The sequence below is a fragment of the Leptonotus elevatus genome, chromosome 8, assembly GCF_054856555.1.
Source record: "Leptonotus elevatus isolate MCC_2025b chromosome 8, RoL_Lele_1.0, whole genome shotgun sequence".
Taxonomy (NCBI): domain Eukaryota; kingdom Metazoa; phylum Chordata; class Actinopteri; order Syngnathiformes; family Syngnathidae; genus Leptonotus; species Leptonotus elevatus.
The window spans coordinates 5,679,321-5,697,489 of NC_141246.1; the positions used below are offsets into that span (position 1 = coordinate 5,679,321).

General features: G+C 36.9%; 1 protein-coding gene across 2 annotated transcripts; it reads left to right on the forward strand.

The window, feature by feature from the left end:
- The first annotated feature begins 88 nt into the window (after positions 1-88).
- abcg2d (ATP binding cassette subfamily G member 2 (JR blood group)) lies at positions 89-17,528 on the forward strand. 2 transcript variants are annotated; one of them, XM_086082255.1, is made up of 16 exons: positions 89-2,488; positions 5,145-5,367; positions 5,961-6,020; positions 6,103-6,217; positions 7,594-7,746; positions 7,827-7,984; positions 8,205-8,356; positions 9,810-9,911; positions 10,058-10,308; positions 11,959-12,041; positions 12,428-12,517; positions 14,029-14,150; positions 14,314-14,468; positions 15,983-16,072; positions 16,146-16,252; positions 17,075-17,528. In XM_086082255.1, the coding sequence occupies exons 2-16, from the start codon at positions 5,153-5,155 to the stop codon at positions 17,220-17,222; spliced, it is 2,001 nt and encodes a 666-aa protein (XP_085938381.1). In that variant the 5' UTR covers positions 89-2,488; positions 5,145-5,152; the 3' UTR covers positions 17,223-17,528. The 2 variants fall into 2 exon arrangements, with proteins under 2 accessions (XP_085938381.1, XP_085938382.1); XM_086082256.1 differs by having other exon boundaries at positions 7,597-7,746.
- The last annotated feature ends 641 nt before the right edge of the window (positions 17,529-18,169 follow it).

An 18,169-nucleotide genomic window follows, 5' to 3' on the forward strand; every position in this document is an offset into this window, starting at 1 on the left:
GTCAGATCCTTTACTTGGGTCAAAAAAATTGGGTCATTTTGTATAAAACAACCCAGAAAGTTGGGTCTAATTGACCCATAAAGTGGATCGGTCCATTTCAGATCCATAATTGGGTTATTTTGACTAAAATAGTTGGGTAAAAAATAACCCAACTATGGGTAAAAAATGGACAGATCCTCTGCTTGGGTCGATTTGATTTTAAGTTATTAAAAAAGAAGGGGAAAAAAGGGGGTAATTCAGCATGAAACAACTCAGAAAAATTGGTCAGATCCTTTACTTGGGTCAGAAAATTGGGTCATTTTGTATAAAACAACCCAGAAAGTTGGGTCAAATTGAGCCATGAAGTGGATCGGTTCATTTTTGATCCATAATTGGGTTACTCTTGACTAAAATCAGTCAAAAATGATTGATCATGGCTCAAAAATGGACCTATCCTCTACTTAGATCAATTTGATTTTGAGTAAAAAAAAAGCGTCTTTCAGCATAAAACAACTCAGAAAAATTGGTCAGATCCTTTACTTGGGTCATTTTGTATAAAACAACCCAGAAAGTTGGGTCAAATTGACCAAGAAAGTGTATTGGTCCATTTTTGATCCGTAATTGGGTTACTCTTGACCCAACTGTTTTTAGAGTGTAGGTTGCCCACCCCTGCACTTCTTACAGGATCATTACCAAAAATGGTTTGAACATTTGCATAATAGGAATCATTTGCACAGTCTAGCTAGCGGGTCAAAGATGTGAATGAAGAGCATGTTTTTTGCCAGAATGTTCTTTCGGGCCCCAATGAGTGAAACTGACATTTGTACACATGATACTTTATGAACTTTTTGTTTTGTTTTGTTTATATTCTGTGATCACAATCAAATGTTTCATCAAAATGGAGTCATAGAGCGGCGCTGAGATGTATTCAGGGTACAGAAATGTGCATCTTATATTGTGTAAATAGGAGATATTTATGCAAAACGTTGATTAATTTGTGTGAATAACAAGCAAATCACACGTGGAGTTGTAATTTATCAGCATGCATCCATCCATGTTTGTAAATATTGATTCACCTCACGATTAAACTACACAACCTAATTTCAAACCTACTCCTCCGTGAACGACACCGTTTCTCTTCGTTGCCTTTTATATTGAACTACTACATCAATTGTTATATGTATGTGGAATGTATACTCGGGGCGTACTGTACAGAGTGGACCTGTATTGTGTTTCACGGCATAGACGTCATTAAATATGTGCTCCTGGAAATGTACAAAAAGGTTTGTTTTTATTTTGGGGTTATGAGTGAGATCTAATACTATAGCTGTTAAATTTAAAGCGGTAGTAATGTTAACTTAAGGAGGGGAAAAAAAGATGATTTTGACTATGTATTTTGAATAAAATGTCTTCCGAGTTTATCACCTTAAAATAATGGCCATACAAGTCATATTTTTACCAAAAAAAATATGTTTTTGCCCGAAACATCTCATGATGCTGTCAAAAAAAATTGCTATGTAGTTGAACAGATTATTTAATTTGGCCCCTGAAATCAAATGATTAATAAATAGAATATATATCAGTTTTTGGTTAATTTTTTCATGTTTTCTGGGGGGGGGTTATAAGCCATTATTTTAGGAAGGTGATTTCTTTTTATTTATTTTTACGAAAAACGGTGAAAACATCTTAGTTGTTTTTTGATAAATACGGTATCTTTAAAAAAAAATATGATTACAAAATTGTGAATAATTGTACTGTCACAATATGTGTTAAATATTTTTCTCGTTTTAAAAGAATAAAGATGCATTAAAGCGCGAAAAATTGAATATATGGGGAAAAGTACAAAATAAAATTTTTGCACCAATGTCATTATTATAATTCAGATTTTACGGTTTATATTGTATTTAAATACAACTGTCACTGTCCAATAAGAAAGTACTATAACTCCAATTATTTATATTTTTTCCCAAACCTCCCCAACCTCTGATCAAAGGTCATTTAAAAAAAATTCTTAATTCATACTTTTGAAATACAGTATTAAGCATCCCTTAGCAGAATTACATAAAAACTGACTTCATGAAAAAATAATCATTAAAAAAAAAAGAGGAAATGGGGATGAGCTTTAAAGAAAATGGATGGATAGATTTATGTATTTGTTTTTATTGCTGAGATGAGATTTTTTTTACTATATACTGTATATTTTTAATGCATCGAAATTGTTTTAAAAATGTTAATATTTGGTAATAAGATTTTTTTTTTTAAAGCTCACAGTGTAGTGCCAGAGTGTGTGTGCATTAATTGTTAATATTTGCTCATAAAATAAAAATAAATAAATGAATAAAAAAAAACAGTTCAGTGCTGGTGTGTTTGTGCTCTAAAAGCAGTGAGCAAAGGGTTAAAGCAGCATGCTGTGACGGTGACCTTTGACTCGGAGCTCTCATGAGATGCTAGTCGGCCTCTCTCGCCGCCTCCTGCCCAGTGCAGCGTCGCTCGCTCTCAAGGCCCGCAGGTGAGTTGCTTTTTATGCTTTCATATTTAAGAAGCACAACGGGGAAATTCACATCTCTGCTCTTTCTCTCGTTTCATTTCGGGAACATTGTGACGACCCACGATGACTGACATGGACATACTAAATTATGTGTTTTTAAAAAATAAAAGAAAAATCTCATTTTGTGTATTTTATTTTACGATACATATATTTTCTGTCTTTTGTACTTCCATCTTTAAATCTCAAAGACTTTAAAAAATTTTAACTATCTTTATTATACTATAATGTAAAAACATGCATTTTAGCCAATTTTTCCATTTAAAAAAAAAATCACAAAATATACTGTATATAAATGTAAAATAAAAAGTAAGGTTTAGAATTATTTCAAAATTGCCCAAATAAACACACGTGTGCTAGTTCTGCTTTTCCTCAAATACACTTTCCATAGCCACAGCACAAATGTTTAGAGTTCAACAAAATCAATTAAATACGAGTCACATGTACATACATTATATAGACTTTATATGACAATATAAAATGTGATATAAATTGTTCATCTCAACCTTGTATGCGTCACCTTTTTCATGGAACATAATATTCGCATTATTCAAACATTGCTTCATGTTTATTCAATATGTTAATAAAGCTGTTGTGTTCCATTTATTGAAGTCTTTGCGATGAAGTGTGATTTTTCGGATTAAAATTCGGCCCAAAGCTTGTTTGATTTGGCAACATGATATTTGGAAAAACAGGTCGTGAGTAGAGAAACAAACAAACACAAAAAAGTCTCGAGAGGACATATCCAAAAAGGAAGTCTGACAATTAGGTTTGAAGCGATCTTTTTGGTCATCCTTGAAATTTTGTCCGACTGCTACCATGTACTCGTCTAGTACATAATTCAGTTGTGTGTGTGTGTGTGTGTTTTTTTTGTTTTTTTTGATAGCTTAATTTTTAGCCTCGGCATTCCAAGTTGACAGACTGCAGAAATGCCTTCTTTTTTTCTTTTTCTTTTTTACATTAGGCAGCAAAGGGGGAAGTCAACCACTAAAAAATTGGGTTACTTACAAATGGTTCTTATTATTTGATTATTAAATTTTTTGGACTCCCACCTCTCAAAAATGATTACGCAACAAAAATATATTATTGTAATATATGGGCTTGAGCACAAAGGGGGTGAACCCCAACATTGGCTTGGAAATGTTTGAAAATTCAGCCCCCGAAGCCAATTTCACTTAGTCACATGAAATTTGGTAGACAGGTCTACCGAGAGTAGACCCACAAAAAAGCCTCAAGAACCAATGCCTGAAAAGAAACGGCAAATCTGACATTTTCACTTGAATCCAACATTTAAGGGACATTTTAGTCCATTCCACGAGTCCCTCAAAGACAGATTTGACAATTAACATTGCTCCCAAATTTGAACCACAAACATAAATAGATGGGCAATTCTAAATTGTGACTGGTTATACATTTTTTTTGTCATGAATTGGAGGTGAGGCATGCTGACTCAAGTTGAAAGACAAAAATCAATAACTCAGCTCGAACAGTGGCTTGGAAATGTTGAATCCACCAAAACCGATTTCACTTAGCAACCTGAAATTTGGAACACATGTCTATCGTAAGTAGACCCACAAAAAAAGTCTCAAGAACCAATGTCTAAAAAAACACAGGAAGTCTTCCATTTTGGATCAAAGCAGACAATTTTTATTTATTTCGACCTCCTTTGAAGACTAATTTTTCCTCGAGAGTTTGTCCAATAGCTACCAAATTTGAACCATATGTATTAGACAGGTATGTGACACCAAATTGCCAAGGGTTTTAATTTTCGTTATTGTGTGCTAGCAGTGCGGATCAGCCAAGTTTGGTGACTCACCGTAAATCAAAAATTGGCCGGGAAATGTTTAGCCCCCAAAAGCCGATTTCGTTTAGCCACATGAAATTTGGTAGGCATCTCTATCAGGTGCAGACCCACAAAAAAGTCTCTAGAAGCCATGCCTTAAAAGACACAGCAAAGACCATTTTGGTACAGAGCTGACATTTTTGGATCATTTTTCCATTCACTGAGAGCTACAAAAAAAATTGGTTTGACTGCTAACAATTATGGGTGTGCCAAAAAATCGATTCTCATAAGAATCGCTATTCTCATTTAGTACGTTTCAGAATCGATTTTAAATGTCCCAAAATCAATTTTATTGAAATTATTTTATTCTGTCTTGCCTTTGTCTGTGTGTGCCTTTATTTGGAGCGCTGTTCATGTTGTACTTGTTTTGGCCACTTAGGAGCAGTGTGGTTCCACGCGGTCTAATACACTGTTAAGTTGTAGCCACATTAGAGAGTAGAAGGAAAAAGTCACAATCAAGTTATTCCAATAAAAGTAGTTTTTTTTTGCACTGTGGAGCCGTTCTTTTGAGTGATAAAAGTGCTGCGAGTAGCGCGCTAATTAGCATTAGCGAGTCAGACTGGAGTAGATCATTACAATTCCTTGCACATCTATAGATTGAAGCAAAACTCAATGTCAATCAAATAATTTTCAATCCAAAATCGTTCTCAACCGAAAATCGATTCTGAATCGAATCGCAGGCCCAAAAATCGGAATCGAATCGTGAGACATTCAAAGATTCCCACCCCTACTAACAATAATAATAATAATAATAATAATGCATACTTCTTTTGACAGTGTGCAAGATGGAGCGAGGCTGTCACATCAACGTAGCGATGCTGGACGACATCAGCGTCAACGGCCTGCTGGGTTCAAAGGTCGCCACGGTTATGGAGCCGTCGGCCAAGCAGCCGTGCGGGTCCACCGTCAGCTTCCACAAGGTCGGCTACAAAGTTCACGCGAAGGACGGCTTCTTCTGCAAAAACACGTCAAGTCCTCGCCAGATACTTGTGGACCTCAAGTTAGTACTTTTTTTCTTTTTTTTTCTCGTGTGTGTGTGTGATTTGGTGGCTTGGTATGTCAACTTTAGCATTTTTTTTTTACTCTCTGTGTGTGTGGTTTCTCATGCGAGACCGAATTATTCCTCTCATTAATCATATGATATTGGGCATGGTTTCTTGCTTGTAATCTCTCAGTGCGGTCGGCGTCTGCCAAGGGAACGCATTAAAACGGCGTCACGTGACCCACGGCTAAGCTTACGGTCAATCTTTTAATTCCATTTTATTCGACTGCACATAATGTGTGTGCGTGCGTATGGTTCGCTCTCGCTGAACTCTTTGGCCACTTACACAATTTAATGAGATTCAATACAAGAACTGTATCAAACAATTCGGCCCTCTCAGAAGATCCGATTAATCCTATTTTTCGGACCAACAACTTCATGGAACCCCCTCTCAGTTTGTCAATGATTCTGTTTTTTTGTATTATCGGTAATCAACTGCCATCACGCGTGTGACTCGCAAACTCACGTGACGCAGCACTTTTGCCCGAGTATTCCTGAGAATGGATGTGAAAACGATATTAGTATATATATATTAGTTTTTTGTCCTGCAGTGGTATCATGAGGCCCGGCCTGAACGCAATTCTCGGGCCGACAGGAAGCGGCAAGTCATCGTGAGTATACCTTGAGTTCAGAAAAAAAATCCAATGGATGCCTGCATGAATGTTTGATATTTTTTATGTCACATCTGCCAAGTTTTTTGGATATTCTCGCTGCGAGGAAGGATCCCGCCGGCCTCTCGGGGGAAGTTTTAATCGACGGAGCGCCGCAATCACCCGACTTTAAGTGTCTGTCTGGCTACGTGGTCCAGGTACCTTTTATGTCAATGTATTATTTACAAAACCCACATTGATCACATCAACCAATTAAAATGTTAGATAGTTAAAGATCAATTGTTTGATTATGTTTTCTAAAGATGGGAAAGTCTCAGAATATTTCAAACCAGGCTATAATTCAGAAGCATAAACTCTAAATCAATCATTTAGCCTTCAACAAGCTAGTGTACATTGTTTTTGTCAACAAGTCTTCAACGTTATTTTGTCCTCGGCGAAGTGAGCACAAAGTGAAAATCTGCGAATAATGGATGCCACAAGGTGGCGGCAAAGCGTGCCAAGCAAGAAGGAAGCTATCACTAGCCATGCTAGCACGTCCACAGTCATGAAGCCATGTTACATTAAAAAAAACATGTACTTTTACGTATACAGTCAATATATATGTATATATTGGTATATGTATAATATATATCAATAATAATAATGTCGTACTCACTTTTTATTGTACATTTAGAACAGATATAAAATTTGTGATTAATCGTGAGTTAACTAGTGAAGTCATGCGATTAATTACGATAAAAAAAATTAATCGCCTGATGCCCCTAATTTACGAAAAAATAATTATAATCTTTTTTTTCTTAAAGAAAATATTATTTAAAAACATTCGTAAATCGTAATTATTTTTTTTGTCTTTCTTTTTTTTCCTTTTCTTTTTCCGGAGAGGTCCGTGCATTCGGTAATTTTACCGATTTGACATGTCATCATCATTGCTCTCTTTTTTTTCCTTTTTTTTAATTTATATATATATTTTTTATACATTTTTATTTTGTATCTATTTGTATATCTAATACAATAAAAGAAAATCTAGGTATTCAAACTCTGGTTAACAAAAGTGGGAAAACATTTTTTACTAATAAAAATAGCTCAAATTAATTTTTGACGTCTATAGCCGTCAATAGCAGTGAATGAGTTAATAAAAAAGAAACCATTCAACGGTGTTCATGTGTTTGACGCCAGCACTCGGGATAGTGAAGACAATGGGCAAATACTGCAATATTTGTGTGGCAACAAATCTAAACATAAATCGGATTGGACAAAAAAAAAATCCATAAACTGGACGCTACGCAGCCAAGACACGCTCTAAACGTAAGCACCGAGCCCATCAATGGTATTAGCTAGCATACTAGCCTAAATAACACGCTAGCACTGAGCCCATCATTGGTATTAGCTAGCATACTAGCCTAAATAACACGCTAGCACTGAGCCCACCAATGGTATTAGCTAGCATACTAGCCTAAATAACACGCTAGCAATAATGGACAAACAAATATGCACACTAAAACTTTACACAAATGACATCAAGTCATCAAATTCACCTTTTGGCTCTTACACATACGTTTTTCCTGTGTACCAGGAGGACGTGGTCATGGGTACGCTAACAGTGAGGGAGAACCTCCGTTTCTCAGCAGCGTTGCGTCTCCCCGCGCGCGTGCGCGAGCGCGAAAAAGAAGCCCGCGTCAATCACCTCATCGCAGAACTGGGCCTCACCAAAGTGGCTGACTGCATGGTGAACTACGACGCTATACAGAAAGTCCGTTTCAAGGAAGGGGATTGTTGTTGAAACGTTCCCGCGGCGGGTCTTCCCAGGTGGGCACACAGATGACACGCGGCATCTCGGGAGGCGAGAGGAAGCGGACCAACATCGGGATGGAGCTGATTATCGAGCCCTCCGTGCTGTTCTTGGATGAGCCCACCACAGGCCTGGACGCCAGCACAGCTAACTCCGTCTTGTTGTTGCTACGAAGGTACGTATATTATAAAAGGAACCTAGAGCAGTGGTACATGTAACGCTGTGCCGCCACCTAGTGGCCGACTGTGTAATTGCACCCAAATATCTATCTATTTTAGCTATCCAATCTATCTATCTATCTATCGATCCATCTATCTATCTATCTATCTATCCATCCATCCATCCATCCATCCATCCATCCATCATTTAAAAAATGTTTGCATTTGTGGCTACAGAATGGCCAATCAAGGGAGAACCATCATCATGTCCATCCACCAGCCTCGCTACTCCATCTACAGACTCTTTGACTCGCTCACTTTGCTGGTCGGAGGCAAGTCGGTGTTCCACGGACCAGCGCCAAACGCATTGGACTACTTTGCAAACATCGGTAATCACTTGGCCATGTAGTTTTTTGGGTGTTTTTTTAAACCAAAAAGTGTGATTTCTGCCAAGGCCCAATAATCCTAAACATGCCTGGAAAAAAACGGTTCCACTCCAGGCCTGTAGGTGATGCTCCAATTGAGTCTAGTTTGGTGGTTGTTCCACTCAGCGCTAATACAAGTAGAACGCAGTACAGCAAACAGAAGACAAGTTCCTGTAACTGCACCTATAATAAAGTCCTCAATTAAATTCAAAATCTCGGAATAAATGTAAACATTAGACATTCTGCAGCCTACATTGAACCGAACATAGATGTTTTCGTAAAAATCAAAGACAACTTGAGTCTTTCGCAAACCTAAAATAGTATTTAGTCCTCAACAAAACATTTCTGGAAACATTAAGCACGGTTTAGTCTTGTAAACAGAGGTGGCAAATCCAGGTCCACAAAGTAAAAACCCTGCCAGTGCCACAGTTTAGCTTTAGCCCCAGATGCTAGCTAGCGCACTCCCTAGCTAGCTCCCCAGGTGCTCGTTTACCTGCTAGGGAGCTAGCTTGGTTAAAGCCAAACTGTGACAGAAGATAACTTCATCATCACTCACATTAATGTACATGCAAGACACCGATCTGAATATATGACTGGATAGTCGATAAGCCAAGACTTTTGAAGCCGCAAGGCCGCCATGTTGCTCCTCCCAAGACACGTTTCTCAGCATACGATCCTATACATTTACAGTATCGAAAGTGGATAAGATTTGAAACAGTACTTAGTAGAAACAGCATGATTTATGATGTTTTAAGTTTGTCAAGCATAAACAAGAGGACTTCAGACATTTTACAACTTGCCTTAAATACATGTTTAAATGATATGCTTAATGATGTTTACAGGAGGAAACTTGCATCTTTTTTTTTATTAAAGAATTATAACTAATTCAAGAAAAAATGCCTCTGCCAAATCTAATATTGGGGTCTAAGGAACTGAGTGACAAAAGAAAAAGGGGGTCTTCAAAGCAGCACATACCGTCCACTTGTTATTTTTTTTATTAAATGTTTTACTCGTTAAACAATAGTGACCACCCGGCCACAAACCCCACACCCTGCCCCCCAGCCCTATACTAACTGTCTACGAGGTGTATATGTCTAATCTGTACGTATACCGTTTAGTACAGTAGTCTGCTCGCGAGATGGGAGGAGCAAGATGGCCGCCCTGTGACTTCCAACGGCTTGCACGGGCGCGTATGGGCTATCGGCTATCCAGTCATGCATACAGATCAGTGATGCAAGACAATTTAGCCATCAGGGAAGCAAGTATTCGTTAACATTCGACATTTTGTGCCTGTGGGGTTCCCCAGGGGTCCATCCTGCGGCCCTTGTTGTTCAATCAGGCCAGCTAATACGCAGCTATTGGGTATATCCTCCCACAACTATGCAGATGAGACTCCGAATTTGACTTTGTTTTTCAGGATATTCCTGCGAGCCCCATAACAACCCGGCCGACTTTTTCCTGGACGTGATCAACGGCGACTTCGCCGTCATCAGCATCTCCAAAGGCAACCTTCCTGGAGGTGATGCCGTGTGTTTACAATTTCATAGAAGACCATATATTTTATTAGCATATTAGCATACCGCCGTAAGTCACGTAATTGCTTTCCCCTGTGGTCCATCCATTTTGAAAATCAAATGTGGCCTTCATGTCCAATTCCTGGGTTAGATTTGGACCTGGAGGAGGTGAGCAGGTCCAGGCAGAGAATGGAGGAGCGCCTAGTTGAGGAGTACAAGAACAGCAGCTACTGCAGCGACACGCTGGCGCAGCTGGAGCGCATCGCGCAGGACAAGCGGCACTCCCCGCCGCCCGCCTCCCGTACCGTCAGATACAACAGCTCCTTTGGTCACCAGCTGCATTGGGTGCTGCGCAGAACCTTCCAGAACCTCATGCTGAACCCACAAACGTCTGTGGCACAGGTACACACTTTTTTTTGTAAGACAATTTTGTTTGACCAAAAAAATGTAAAATAAAAATCCCATTACAGTTTTTTTTTCGGAAAATTTGGAGTCTTCCTTTTCATAAACATCAAAGATGATTTAGTCGCCGACGAACGCTCTTTGGTGGGATCAACCTGACTTTTCAAAGCCTTGAGAAGTCTCCTCACTTTAAGAATTATTAACAGCCAATTGGGCCCAGATAAGACTCCATAATCCCACCAGTGGGGATCTGGACGGCGTGGGCGCCGTAATCGGCTTTGGTGACTGCTGTGACCCGACTCTTGCCTCCTTTGGGTTTGATATCATATCTGGCCTAAGTCCCCCTTGAACCCAAACCCCCGCTAGCCCTGGCCGGCGCTACGGGCGACGGATCACATGACGTTGTCACGATTCATCACGCCAGCGCCTCGGAGCTTATTAGTTGATCCCTTCGCCCTGGGAACCGCTTAGTTCTGTCATAATGTGTCAATTGTTGGGATTAAAACTTGTGTCCTTTTTCGCTTTTCTCACTCTCTGCTGTCAAATCCCCCAGCAAACATCCACTCTCCACCACCGAAGGGTTTGGGAGGGGGGGGTCTACTCCGGGAGAATGGGCGGGGTCTGTTTGCTCAGACTCACATGTATATGTGTGTGCTTTTGCTTTTGCTACATTATGGGGCCCATATTCCTGGTTTCACTATCATTGTGGGGATTGACTTGTCCTTGTGGGGACATTTTGGTGAGTGCCACAAGTCTAGACCTATTTTTGAGGGTCAAGACTTGGTTGTAGAGTTTAGGTTTGAATTGGATTTTGTTTTGGGTGAGGAAATCACCCAAAAAAAGAAAAAAGAAGAAGAAATCAGCATTTTTTTATATATATATATAATTTTTTGGGGAGAAAATATTGTTTAAATGAATTAATTAATAAACAAAAAATATATAAAAATTAAATATTTAAAAAATGTCAGAGTCCAAAAGCTTAAGTTGCCAGAAAAAGAGAGACGAAGGTAGATGAAAAAGTTTTAACAGATACCTAAAAATGTCCAAAAAGTGACCCAAAAATCTCAAACTTAAAAGGGAAAAGCAGAATATTACCATAATATGATCATAAAATTGCCAAAAATGTCAGAGAATCAAATAAAAAGAGGTAGAAAAGAAAATGTTCATAAAGTAACCATAAAATGTCCAAAAGCAAAAGAAGAAATCCTGAACATTGCTATAAAATTTCCACCAAATTGCAAACAAATTCATCAAATTGATAGCAAAAAAAAGGCAGGAGAACATTTTTTAAAAATACATAAAAAGGCAAAAGAGAGGCAGAAAATCACCATAATATAACCATAAAATAGCAAAAATTTCAGAAATTTGACAGAAAGACAGAAAAGGCTAAAAATGTATGAAAAATTTGGTATGAAAAAAATAAGGTGCTGAATGCTGCCCTGATATTTTTCTAACAAACTGTTTTGTTTATCACAATGTTCAAAAGTTTTGCAGCTCCAAACAGATTTTTAGTTATTTACTTGACCTCTTTTGACAAAAAAGGTCGCTGACCCTCTAGGCTAGGAAATGTCAATGCGAGGTAGGTCCCCACTAAGATAGTAAGACAAACGTGCGTTTGTGTGTGTTTGTTTTGTTACACCCCTTGTGCAGGTGGTGGTGCACATTTTCTTGGCTCTCATTGTGGGAGCCATTTTCTTCCGAGTCAAAGACGATCAGAGCGGCATTCAGAACAGGTGAGTGGGAACGCATGAAGAGCTCCAATGCAAAAGCAGACATGCATTTTTTGAGAACTGCATAAATTTAGTTTTGTTTCTAGATTAAAGAACAGCAGTGGCAAAAATTCAAAAAAACTATACATCCCTCTACTGTACGTGCATAATGCCTTATTAAGAATTGCATTCATTCCTATGGGAGCTCGCTAATCCTCTTAATGTTGGCACAAGCTGGTACTCACAAGGTCAGCAAAGCACGTTTGAAAGTTGAACCGGTCTCCGGACCCGCCAAAAGGTCATTGCATTCGCGCTGCTGGATGAGGATTTAGCGGTGTCCCTTGAGGACACCAGTGGGGGGGGGGTCACAAAGTGGACACCTGGTCTCACCTGTCTTCTTCTTTTTCCAGGATGGGGGCGCTCTTCTTCATCACTACCAACCAATGTTTCAGCACCGTGTCGGCGGCCGAGCTCTTCATCGCTGAGCGGAAACTTTTCACGTATGTTGTCGTTTAAGAATTGTGTCTTTGGAATGTATGCGAATAATTGGACACCCCCATCATTTTCATTTTTTTCTATTTTCATTCCATTTTTTTTTAATGCATCCATCCAGTTAAGTGATGAAGTGAAAGAGTGCTGGTGCAATACTGTATGTCGCCACTTGGCAAACTTAAAATACGTAGTTTGGAAACATCAAAGACTCATTTGCATATTCAACAAATTTATAACAACACATTTTCGTAAATATCACAAATATTTTTTGTATTCGACAAACAAAATTATGTAGTTTGTGAACATAGATTTTAATATTCAAAAAACATATATGTATTTTTGCAAACATCCAAGTCTCATTTGAGTATAAGGCATAAACTAATAAATAAATAAGGATCAAATGTGTTATTTTCTTGTAAACATCAAAGACAATTTAAGTAGGCTATATGACAAACTTGAAACATCTATTTTCATAAACATCAGACCCATTTGAATATTTTGCCAAACTTAATGTAAGTATTTTTGTAGACAATAAAGACCATTTTAGTTTTTTGACAAAAAAACAACTTGAAATAACTATTTATTGTAAATACCAAAGACAATTTAAATAGACATCAAAGACAATTTTATTTTTGGACAAACATATATTTTTGTAAACATTAGGCCATTTAAGTATTTGAAAAAACTCTAAATAAGTATTTTTGTAAACATCCAAAACAATTAAAGTATTTGAAAAAATAACTATTACTGTAAATATAAAACGTGATTTTTGCCAAGCTAAAATAAGTACTTTTGTAACTTACATTTTTTGTCAACATCAAAGACAATTTAAGTATTTGAAAAACTAAGTATTTTCATAAATGTCAAAAATAATTTTTGCGTCAACTCAAATCCTGTAAAAGTTTGTCGAAAAACAAAATTGTCTTATGTCTAAAGATCACTTTTGAAAAAAAAAAATTATAATTTTTTTTAAGTATTTTTGTAACCATAGAGTATTTGAAAAAAATAACTTATTGCAAATGTAAAATATTTATTTTTTATTTTTAAATATAATTTTATTATATATTGTTATCATTTGACAAGCTAAAAGAAATAAATAAAAATGTAATAATAAAATAAATAAATAGTAGACAATTACAATTGTATTTTTTTTAACAAACTATTCTTGTGAACGTCAAAGACAATTTAAGTATTTGAATTTTTTTTAGCGTCGACAAACTAAAATCCTGTAAAGGTTTGTCGAAAAGTAAAATTGTGTATGTCTACAAAAGTACTTATTTAAGTTTTTGAAAAACCTAAAATAAATATTTCGGTACATTTATGTGAATTTTTGTTTCCATCAAACTTAAAATATGTATTTTTGCAGTTCTCACAGCATAATTTGTGTATACGACAAACATTATTACAACTTGTTAAAAATACCAATTACAGTTCTCTTGTAAGCCATTTTTTGACTCTGTGATTATATAGATACGCCCATTTTTTTACTGTATACGACTTATGACTGGTTATGCCGCAGACACGAGTACATCAACGGCTACTACAGAGTGTCCGTCTACTTCCTGTCAAAGGTGTTGTCTGACGTGGCCTTGCGCACCGTCACCTCCGTCATCTTCAGCTGCGGCGTATACTTCATGATCGGTAAGACCCATTGCAAAAAAATGTTGTCCCGCAAGGGTCATGAGTAGGTGACATTTATTTGTATTTTATATATTTTAACTGTCATACAAGTGTTAACCATTGGTAGTTAGAAACGTCCAAAATATTTTGCCATGGCCTCTTTGTTCGTTTGAACCCGGTTCAGGGCTGAAGGGCACCTGGTCCGCCTTCTCCGTGTTCACGCTGACGGTGACGCTGGTGGCGTACACGGCCACCGCCATGACCATGGCCATCTCGGCAGACCAGACGGTGGTGGCGCTCGCCAACATCTTCATGACCATCACCTTCGTCTTCATGATGGTGAACATTGTCATCTTTGGAAGGCAGAATTTTATGGAGCCACAACACTGACAATAAGATTTGGTATTGGGGGGGAAAATTTGCCATTGTGGAAAAAGCTGCATTGACATTGAAACAAGTATTGGCATTTTAAAAGGTTGTATGGAAAAAAATAAAATACAGACATTAAAAAAACAAAACAATTTTCTTTAAGCATTTTTTTTGTATTATGAAGTATTTTTCAATGCCAATCTGCAGATTTATTTAAACTTTTTTTTTTTGTGTCGCGGTTTTCCAGTTTCACTTTTTTTTTTCCAGTTTCATCTCATTGGCAGTGTTTTAACGTGGGGGGCGGGGCTTTGAACGCCTAAACCGCCTGTGTTTTTGCTACATATAACCTTGAGGCGTCAGGTTTCCATCCAAATGTTTCGAATTTGTATGCGAATTTTGTGAAAATGTGCAAAACGGACATGCGACTTACTGTATGCCCGTTTCCATCCGCTCTTCTTTTGCGACTATGCGCCGCGAGATGACGTTGTAGTGACGGAACTTTGGGACAATGGGGAGTTTAGTTCCAGGTGGGAATGTTGGTTTTAACGGACTGAACGGAAGTAGTTCGTCTTGTGTGCTTCTATCCCGCATGTAACTGAAGTGTGTCGTTACATTGAGAGCTGATGTTAATAAAGCCATGTAAAATTGCATTAATGTTTTTTCTTTAATTAATTATAAAAATAATCGTGTTTCTTCGTCTCCCGAAACATATCTTACTTTATCGTCCGCCATTTATTGTGACTACAAACGTGCGTGTGACGTAGGTCAAAACGTGCGACGTATATCCGGTCTTGTCGCCTATTCGCAAAACCTGTTTCCGTCGCCAAAATTCGCATTTTCCTTTTTTTCTCGATACGCTTAAAAAAAACACCCCGTCCAAGTGTAAAAACTTGTTTGCGAATTTCTGGCGTTTCCATTCAGTTCAGTTTTTCAATTCGAATAAAAATAGGTGGATGGAAACCCACCCTAATGTTTCTGTTAGCTAAATAAGCATGACATGACGTATTAAGAAATTTCAAACATGGTGGTTTTAACGCCACAGGTAACATAATATATAACCATGTGTCTTACAGGCGGTTTAGGAGTTCCTGGTGAACTTGCATCCATGAGTATTGCCTTTAGCCAACAGAGGGCGCGCTCTCCTCTCCTGAAAAACTGGAAGGCGTTCAAAGCCCCGCCCCCAATCATAACCCCGCCCTCCACGTTAAAACATTGCCAATAAGTTGAAACTGAAAACCTGTGACACTCGAAAAAAAGAAGATTGGCATTGAAAAAGACATCTTAATACAAACAAAATATGCTTAAAGAAAAGTTTTTTTAATGTCTGTATTTTATTTTTTCATACAACCTTTTACAATGCCAATACTTTTTTTCCACAATGACATTTTTTCCCCCCCAATACCAAATCATATTGTCAGTGTTGTGGCTCCATAGAATTCAGAATCTATTTTTGACTCGATGCTGGACACGCGTACGTTTTGTAGATCTTCTCGGGTCTTCTGGTGAACCTTCCGAGCATCATGAACTGGCTGGCCTGGCTCAAGTACTTCAGTATTCCTCGCTACGGCCTGGCGGTAAAATCCAGCTCGAGACGGAACAAATGCCGCTTGGTCTTTCGTCTCTCACTGTGAACTTTTGGACCTTCAGGCCCTGAAGATCAACGAGTTTGTGGGGTTAAAATTCTGCCAGAATGCCAACATGTCTGCCGCCGTGAGCAACTGCAACTGCAGCGTGGCGACCGCCGTCGGACTGACGTGAGTAGAAGAAACTTGCTGGGTTTTACGTCGCCGCCAACGAAGCTAACTAAATGTATTTTTACTGGTCAAGTAAATAATCAATAATAAATTAAAATTGTTTATAAAATGTAGAGCCCGTTTGTAAATGTGAAGTAATAATTATAGTAGTAACTGTAATGACAAATACAAATGAGGAGGTACGTTTACAAAAAAAAAATCCACAAAGAAATATGCAATTTTATGAGGATTTTTTTTCTTTTATAATTATTTAATAAAAATACAGATTGAATAATAATTTTGTGGAAGGAAAAGTCATTTTACAAGATTAAAATAGCAGTTTTACGTGAGTAAAATGGTAATTTTGTGATCATAAAATGGTATTTTTATAGAAAAATAGGTCGCAATTCTAAAGGGAAAAAGGGATCATTTACGAGTACAAAAATTGCAATAAAGTTGTAATTTTACTAGAATGCAGTGGCAACTTTATGGGAATAAAGTGGTCGGTCATTTTGCAAGCATACATTTGATTGTTTTTAAAAGCATAAATGTTTTTATTTTACATGAATCAATTTCCTCATTTAGTGAGAAAAAAAGTGATAATTTACAATTTGATTAAGTAGAAGTTATAATTTACCGACAAACAACACTTAGAAATGCAAATTGAAAGCAGGAATAAATACTGTTCGTGGTTTGTAAACATTTGTGTTGTGAAATCGCGTGATATGAGAGAGTTGGCCGACTTTAAGGTGAAATACAACTGAACTGCGCTTAACAAATGGACCGAACGTTTGTGGACTGTGTGGTGACCAAGTGTTTTTATTATTATTTTTGATTTTGCAGATGCACAGGTGAGCAGTACTTGGACTATCTGGGGATCCAGTACGACACGTGGGGCTTGTGGGAGAACCACGTAGCGTTAGCCGTCATGCTAGCGGCCTTCCTCTTCATTTCCTACCTGAAACTTCGCTACATTAAGAAGTTCACTTAAAAAGTAAGAAGAACAACGTTAGCGCATAACTATTCAGTAGGAAATTGTACAAAAAGTGAAAGTTTAAAGCGCTTATTTTTTAATATTTATATCTGATCCATTATTTTTAAAAGTAGATGTGATTTTTATAAAAACAATTTTTACCTCAGCAGTAAACATTGTACTCTAGATGAAACATTATACTGGTATTTATTATATTGTTTCAATCAATTAGTACGATTGTACTCGCATATAAATGTTATCATGAAAGCACAAAGTGGTTTGATTCTTTTTTTTAAATATTAAATGGAACAATAATACATGAAATAAAACACAAATAGAGGTGTACAATATATTTAAAATTAATAAATATAATTTATATCATATTAATATTTCAACAGTTTTCAAATTAATGTTCAACACCACCGATGATGTATTAAAATATATAAATAAAAACAGAAATAGAATTGACTTTATAAATATAAAAAATGAAGCACAATAAAAAAAAGATAAGTTATGTAAAAATATAAACATATTTTAAGTCCACAACTTATTAAATTAATTAATTGAATTAAATTAAAACAAATGTTTTACATTACCTAAAAATATTATCTATATAAATAAAATAAAAATGATATACTGTAATTTTTAGTTAGATATAAATATAAAAATACATTCTAAAAAAATATATAAGTATAATGTAATTATTACATAATTTTATATAAGAAAAATTTAAGAAGAAAAGCTCTGAACAACTCCAATTTTGACATCGCTTTTATTTGATAATTTTTTTTGTAAAAAGACAGATAAGAAAATATTAAGACACAGGATAAAATATAAATGCATGGGTTTCCCATGAACACTATTTGCACTCCAAATTGAAGTTTGTTTCAAGTTACATTGTGTGTTTGTGTGTGTGTGTGTGTATTACATTGATAATAATACAAATCTAGTTCATTGGAAGCTTT

Excerpts from the sequence above, each read along its gene's own strand:
- abcg2d (XM_086082255.1), top strand. The coding sequence starts at position 5,153 with ATGGAGCGAGGCTGTCACATCAACGTAGCGATGCTGGACGACATCAGC. Across the intron at positions 6,218-7,593 it reads TGTCTGGCTACGTGGTCCAG|GAGGACGTGGTCATGGGTAC; the intron begins GTACCTTTTATG and ends CCTGTGTACCAG. Across the intron at positions 8,357-9,809 it reads GGACTACTTTGCAAACATCG|GATATTCCTGCGAGCCCCAT; the intron begins GTAATCACTTGG and ends TTTGTTTTTCAG.